The sequence below is a fragment of the Mya arenaria genome, chromosome 4 (assembly GCF_026914265.1).
Source record: "Mya arenaria isolate MELC-2E11 chromosome 4, ASM2691426v1".
NCBI lineage: Eukaryota > Metazoa > Mollusca > Bivalvia > Myida > Myidae > Mya > Mya arenaria.
This window is the reverse complement of record NC_069125.1, coordinates 55,200,876-55,208,891: the sequence shown is the minus strand read 5'-3', so window position 1 is coordinate 55,208,891 and position 8,016 is coordinate 55,200,876. Positions and strand designations below refer to the sequence as shown.

The 8,016-nt window shown below is 35.2% G+C and overlaps 1 protein-coding gene across 1 annotated transcript; it reads right to left on the bottom strand.

Moving 5' to 3' along the window:
* Positions 1-311: 311 nt before the first annotated feature.
* Positions 312-6,079, bottom strand: LOC128229870 (jmjC domain-containing protein D-like). The gene is made up of 4 exons (XM_052941751.1): positions 4,723-6,079; positions 4,243-4,425; positions 3,356-3,498; positions 312-2,829 (listed from the first exon to the last, which is right to left on the bottom strand). Exons 1-4 carry the CDS (start codon positions 6,064-6,066, stop codon positions 2,748-2,750), a joined length of 1,752 nt encoding a protein of 583 aa, XP_052797711.1. The 5' UTR covers positions 6,067-6,079; the 3' UTR covers positions 312-2,747.
* Between the last annotated feature and the right edge of the window lie 1,937 nt (positions 6,080-8,016).

Here is an 8,016-nt window from a genome sequence, read left to right as displayed (position 1 = left end):
TTCATTATAACATTGGTCCAGCGGTCAAACCTCTATAAGCGGTTTCGACACACAAGGTTATACGCTCCAACTCGGCGACGGACTGAACCACGAAGAAATTATTAGAACTCCGTTTCAAGGAAGAACAAAGAAAATATCAAGACGACAATGCCAAAGACAAAACGGCCAAAAACTGAGAATCACTATTAAAGCCTAACACGGGTGGAAGTGCACATCCTCATGACACACATGTTCATGACGTTATTTTCAAAGCCAAAATATGTATATATTTTTTTATTCTAAGTATATACATGTACTTTCATTTTGTTGCCACAGGACCCTAAACCCACAGAAGCCCAGCACGTACACGTGGCAGTGCACATACTCACGAAATACCATTTTTGTTGTTTTCATTCATGTTGTGGATACACCTTTTCATTATATCTCATTATTGTAAATCAAGTTAAACAAAGTCACACTTACAAATGATTTAAATTGGTTAATCATGTTGTGCTTGCATATTTTTTTATTTTAAAAACTGTATAATTACGTATACCAACTAATGTACATGTAAAATAACCATATAAATAAAGTTAAGACATAAACAAGTAATACTAAACACTTTTCGGGTTATTTATTAACCCTCCACGTGATATGGCCTGGATGTGTATGGATTTTGTTTTTCTTCATTTTTTAAACAATTATGAATACACAACTAGACGATTTAACCTCATAGTAATAACAAGCAAATTCGTTGAATTGATATCCCCCGCCTGATTAGGCAAAGCTCATTGATTGAAAATGAAAAGTAGTTGGAATATTCCTACTTTTACATGTAATATGGCAGCAGAGAAATGGACCGTTATGAACGTTGGATATGAGTTTGTTTAGAAATATTATCATGTGTTCAGTCATAATGTATGAACATAAACGACCAATCACTACCATGAAATGGTTTCGGACAAGATTTTTTGTAAAATTTGACCTAGTGACCTATTTCTTATCATATGTGACCCAATTTTCTAATTTTTTTTATCACATGTGACCCACTTTTAAACATGTCAAAGAGTTCATCAAGGAAACATTCTAATCACGTTTCATGAATATTAGACCATACATAATGCCTCAAATGTGTTCCAAAGATTTTTCTAATATTTGAGCTAGTGACCTAGTTTTTGACCCCATGTGACACACTTTTACAAGCGGTCCATATTTCATCAAGGGGTACATCCTGACCAAGTTTAAACATGATATGGTTCCTGACAAGTTTTTTCTAAGATTTTGACCTCGTGACCTAATTTTTGATCATATGTGACCCAGTTTTATATACCTCCAAGAGTTCATCAAGGAAAACAATTTGAATAATTCCATGAGTTTTTGACCATGTATAATGCCTTTAGTTTTTTCCAAAGACTTTTCTAAGATTTAACCTAGTGACCTAAATTTTGACCCATGTGACCCACTTTTACATGTGGTCCATATTTCATCAAGGGTTACATCCTGACCAAGTTTAAACATAATCTGACCAATCATAACCATGATATGGTTCCTGACAAGATTTTTCTAAGATTTGACCTAGTGACCTATAGGTCAATCATATGTGACCCAGTTTTATATACGTCCAAGAGTTCATCAAGGAAAACATTTTGTTTAATGAATATTTTTACCCCTTTAATTTGTTCCTAATTTTTTTCTAAGATTTGACCTAGTTACCTAGTTTTTGACCCCATGTGACCCACTTTTGCAAGTGGTCGAGATTTGATCAAGGGCAACATTCTGACCAAGTTTGAACATATTCTAATCAATGCCTTCCAAGATATGGTTCCGGACGGATGGACGGACGGAATGACAGACGGACAGGCAACGCCAAAACAATATCCCCCTCCCGAAACCTTCAATTCAGCGGGGGATAATAATACCTCATATGCACTTTTAAATTGGGAACATAGCGGAGTTCTTAGTGGACTTCACTTCTCCACATTTGGATTTCACCACGATTTATGTACATTTTTTCAAAATATTTCTACATGTATAACATTTTCAAATATTTGAAATATGAATCCTTTATAAAGCATATTCCAATATACATGTATGTTCAATAAAAAAATAACTGTTAAAAAAGACGAGTTATGAGTGGATTTCACTTCTCCAAAACTGGATTTCACTTCGATTTCCGATCAATATTCGCAGTATTACTACAACTTTTTCATTTTTTAACCAATTTCAATAAAATTTGAAATACAAACCCTTACTTTTAAGCATGTTCTGATCAGTGTACAATTAATTGTTTTATGCAGAATCAACTTGATTCCTGTATTACCACGCAACCCAATTGGACTATGCCGGTAATGCGTTACCATGGTGATTTTATTGTTTACCTCTAAGCTCATAATGGTTCTTTTTCAAAAAAACATTTAACTGTATGATTTACAAGGGTGGATTTTAACCATACCATAGCTTTTAAAATGTAGATTTTAATAAAAAAAGGTTACATTACTTAAGATCATCTGTCTTTTATATTCAGACATGTACATGTATCTGGAATGTTTGTGAATGAGTTACAGTTACAAATTACACTTTACTGAAAAGACTATAAACAATATGTTTTATAACACATAAAATGTTACAAAATGGAAATTTTAACACTTTATGTTATTACAGGATTCCAAGAGAATCGGTACAGACCATTCAAAAGAACAATAAACTAAAGGTTAATAAACAATCAGTCAATAAAAAAGTAAAATGCACAGTCCATGTATTGAGCAAATTTATAACAGATGTCTGTATTTTGGGTTAATGTCCAACTGGCATTCCTGGCATGGGAACTCTTTTACAAGAAATGGATCGTACCTGAAAAGAAAGGCATTCATTTTATGAATTAAATTTTTAAAAGCTGTTTGCTTTCAATATGCCACATACATGTAAATGTTGTACAAATTTAGAAGTGAACTATCCTCAAATGCATGTAACTAAAGCTGCAATCACACAGAAACTCTCTGGTCAATTGTGCTTGTCTTATTTTTTAAAAGTAGAACATTTTAAGGATCAAGTACACAATGAACCCCCAATTTTTAAAAAGTTAATTGCCCATTATTAATCAACAAGCAGCATTAAGTCACATGTTATAGTTCTGTGGACTCTGTGGACAACAAACGTAAGTAACAATAATCCATGAAGATTTTTAAATGATTTCTAACGACTAAATGATATATATAGTTCAGAACATCATGGCATGCATACTGGCAAAGTCATCATCATAAAACAGATCTAGAATCTAACTAGAAACTTAAGGGCCAGAGTCTCTGATGTTGGCTGGTACATGTAAAATAGTTCAATGAAATTAAAAAGTGAATACATTATATCTCTAGAGCCTCACCAAAAGTTGACAGCCAGGTTGCGTCTCTGTTGTTGGCTGGGGAAGGATTGGACCTCATGCCACCAAAAGGCAGGCATAAACAGGACGTCTCCTTCATCTATCGTGCAGTTCAAAGGTCGCACAGTCTCAAAAAGTGGAAACCGCTAAATGGGGATGGAAAGCAAAACAGTGGCATAAATTTCACCCAGCATTAACATTACATCTTTCTGGTCAAAGGATGTGCAGTCTCTTACAGTGAAAACTGCACTGTTGTAGTGGTAAAATTAGTGGAAGCAGCAGAAGCAGAAGCAGTTGCAGCAGTTGTAGTAGTAGCATTAGTAGAATTAGTAGTAATGGTAGAGTAGAACTAGCAGCAGCAGCAGAAGTAGCATTGGCAGCAGAAGCAGTAGTAGTAGCAGCACCAAGAGCATCAGTAGTAAAAGCAGCAGTAGCAACAGTAGCAGCAGCAGCAGCAGCAGCAGTAGCAGCCAGTGAAACCAGCAGCAGTAGCAGTAGTTGTAGTTTAGTAGTTGTAGTATCGTTTTTGATTGTGTTGTTCTTGTTTTAATTATTGTTGTTGTTGTAGCAGTTAAAGATGTAGTAGCAGTAGTTTTGGTAGTAGTTCTACATGTAGTAGTGGTATAATTAATAATAGTATTTGTTGTTGTTCATGTTTAGGTTTGTTGTTTTAGTGGTTATTATTGGTGTTGGTGTAGAAGTTATTTGTGATGGTGGTAGTTGTTGGTTGTTGACATTGTTGATGTTGTTTTAAAAATCAATTCAAGTTGTTTTTTTCAATTATGCAGTATACTGGACACAAAACGAAAAGAATGATGATTTCACATATAAAAGTTCAAAAATCAACACCTTTCACTCTGAACTAAAATTAATCATGTTCCAACCGTTACCTCAAAGTCAGGGTTTGTGATGTCTACTGGTGACATGACCATAGATGTGCTGTCAACTAAGGCCTCTTTCCTGAATGTGTTTGTGTCTGAATCATAACCAAGGACTGCTTCAGGAATGTGAGCTTCATAAAGTCTTCTATTGTCATGCGGCTCAAATAAGATAACTTGTTTTCTGCCACTTATCTGAAACAAACAATATTTTAACACTTGGCATTGGATACAGTGGTGAACTACAGTAACAGGCCTATGGTTTATAAAAAAACAATGTAAGTCCATGCTACAGTGTATTTATATAATCATGGATATATACATGTAGGTCCATGATAGCATGGGCCTATGGAACTACACATCCCTTTTTTCTGGTAAAAAGAATATTTATAAAGGGCAGTCTGCTTTTCATTACATGTTTCATGCTTTGGTGATAGTATTATCAATAATTAGCTATTAATAACATGAATTCAAGTCTGAAAAATGTTTTACCTGACATAAAAAGTTGTCGAATGGATCAAAATGAAGTTTTCCCAGTGTGTCACCATCACTTAGCCAAATATTGAGATGCTTCAATGCCAGCATGTCTTTAAGGAGAGGCAACTCTACAATGTCATTCTCCAAATCCGCTTTTATGTCTGATATAGATGAATATTCGAGATACGCTGAACAATTCTTTTTTGTCCCATTTGCAACTGTTGATACCAGTTCCAGAAATTCAGAAAATTTCATATTCCTTGTAGCTGGTCGTACCACAACTAAGTCTGGGAAGAGAAGTTGGTCTGTAATATATTGAGGGATTTCAAAGTGACCATAATTTTCAAAGTTTGAAGCTAAATCAACCCCTTCAAACTCACCCAATGGTGTCAATTTTATATGTACCTTTTGGTTGCCATAGTTTTTCATGAAGTATTCATTGGTCCATTTCTTCATTGCTGGCCATTCATGAAGGGCATTTTTGATGACAACGGGTTTTGATGATTTGAGATAGCTATGAAAGAACTCTTCCTTTGTTGGCATGTTGATTCTGTCACATTTTGCCATTCCTAGATCAACATTTTTAAAAATATCATTTTGATTCGTGTAACGGCTAAAACCTTTTGAAAACAAGTTGCCTTTAGAATGTTCAATTGAACATGTTTCTTTATCACAGTTTTGATTATGGCTTGTTTTAACATTTTTGGAATGTAATGTCTTCATATCTAAAGCTTCTTCATCATGATGTCCAACATAATAAAGTGTGCTGAGGACTTCTTTGCGATGCAAGCCTTCTATGGTTATTCCTCCATTGGCTTTTTGATAGGAGCCACATTTTGTGTTGACATATTCAACAATGACATTTACATTTGATAAACCTCTATACAGTTCTGCCTTTGGTTCTTTGGTGTTCATGCCTGTGTTAGAAAGGCAAGTTCTGTCCTGCACCTGTCTGGGAAAGATGATGAGGTTTACATCCTGTAAGTCAGTTGTCTGCACATCAGAATCTACAAATCTCAAATGATTTCCTGATGGCCAAACAAATGTTTCCAAAGAAATAAACCCCAGGACAACATTGCTATCTGTTTGATAGGCTTGACCCAGCTCAATTAACATTTGAAACAGAAACTCCTGCTCTGGCTCAAGTTCCTGTAGTTCTGGGGACCCTGATTCTGCGTGTGTGCGAGCTAATGTCACAATACAGAATTGTTTTGAAAGTTGTAACACATCCGTTGGTGTAAGCATGTTTTCTTCAAAAGATGTGCGTGAGACTGAAGCATGACATAGAGAAATGACACCAAAATGCATCAAAATTAATAAAACTGTCAAATTTACAAACAATAACCTGGGCGCATCCATCTTGGACACGATGATAAAAGCCGGTCTCCGGTATCGGCGTGTTGAGGTACGCGATAAACGGCGTTATGACGAACAATGTTTTAAACTGGGGGGGGGGGGGGGGGGGGCGAGCTTATTTACCCTCGCCATCGGGTAATACCCATTCGGCAAGCAATGTATGTTTTAAACTACGGGATTTTGTCTGTTTTATAGCCAAGTTAATGCGCGTTAAGGGAAATTTGAAGATTTGACATTCATGTGTACCCATTTAACGCTACAAATCTACCAAACTATATAATTGTAAAAAAACATATTAACTCCAGAATTATGGCCATTAAATTGTCAAAATTTGATAAAATAAGCACTTCTTATCCAATCTTTACTAAGTTCGCTACAATGTTGCTGAGAGATCTGACCATGCAAGAAATATATGCAAAAATCGATTTTAAGCGATAATTAACCTTTTTATCCTATGTTTAAAATGTGTTGAATTGTCATGTACATGTACATGCAAATATATATTACTACGAAATTGCAATTCAATGCGACACCGCATTCGGAGCGGGTCACGGACACTACGGACCATGGACATTACGGACCAGACATTACGGACCAGATTTAGGGACACTACGGACCAGATTTAGGGACATTACGGACTTTCCCGAACTTTTATCTCATTTTCTACTAAATCTGAGCCAAAATGATGAATGGAACTGTAACCTACCAGTCGGATTGTGTACATGTTGGAAACATTGCAGAAGTGTTCTCGAAAACGGTAACAGTTTCAAGGAAAATATGGATATGTAAATACACACTAGGTAGGTAGGCATATGATCGGCTATGTTTAAATTCCAATAAACTATCATAATTATAGGTATTACGTTGATTTTCGGCTCGAGTCGAGCGTTTTGGTGACGCCATCTTGCACTGAAACCAACCATTTGGTCACGTGGATCCCCGCCGTGCATTTCTTAAACTGTGGTGTTAGTCTTATGGTGATATTAAGTAATGGAATTAATTTATCTGTACACTGAAACATAAAATAACTTCAATAGGACTGTCATTAGTACTGTTTACACGGGGAAAATTGAAGATTTGAATTTGCTGTACTCTTTCCGACTAAAGAAAAACACGAAAATTGGACATTTAATTATGCTTGTTTGTCTAAAGACATTATAGATACACCATCATATCGCACACCATTTTAAAGGTAATTGACTCTTCTTTCCATGCCATGTATTTAAAAATGGATTGTTTATATGTTGGTTGGGAAATTTGCATAAAACTGGACTCTACCGTGAAATCTGGTAAGTTTGAGTTACATACCTTGTTTCTTTTTTGTATATCAAAGACACTTTATATCTTCAGATGTGTTGTTTATCACATTGTATGTACCCAAAATGGTTTTAAACAACATTTAAGTGACAAACAATGATCCAGATGCCTGTGGTTTTTTCAAGCTGACGACGATGTAGTTTATTTTAACAATGAAGTAATGCAGACTGAATTAAATAGCATGTTTGTAGAATTTGATATTCCATTTACTTCAAACGAGTTACAAAAGGGTATTTCCAATTTCAATACTGGAAAGAGTGCAGGACCAGATCTAATGTTAAATGAATTTTTTATCAACGGTAAAACTGAACTTTCACCTTTCTTGTTAAAACTGTTCAATAAAATACTTTTCCTTGGATATTTTCCGGAAAAATGGACCGAAGGCTTTATTGTTCCAATACACAAAAAAAGGAGTATCAATGACCCAAACAATTTTAGAGGTATTACTTTGTTAAGCGTCCTTGGAAAATTATCTACAAATTTAATTAATAGTAGGTTTTCAAACTGGGCCGAAAATTACCATGAATTACTAGAGGCACAGGCAGGATTTAGGGCTAAGATGGGAACTTCCGACAATATTTTTGCTTTGCATGGACTAATAACTCATTTTATTAATCAAAACAAGCAATTATTCTG

Coding starts and splice junctions, on each gene's coding strand:
- LOC128229870 (XM_052941751.1), bottom strand. CDS start 6,066: ATGGATGCGCCCAGGTTATTGTTTGTAAATTTGACAGTTTTATTAATT. Junction 4,426..4,722: donor TCGACAACTTTTTATGTCAG/GTAAAACATTTT, acceptor TGTTTGTTTCAG/ATAAGTGGCAGAAAACAAGT. Junction 2,830..3,355: donor AACCTGGCTGTCAACTTTTG/GTGAGGCTCTAG, acceptor CTTTCTTTTCAG/GTACGATCCATTTCTTGTAA.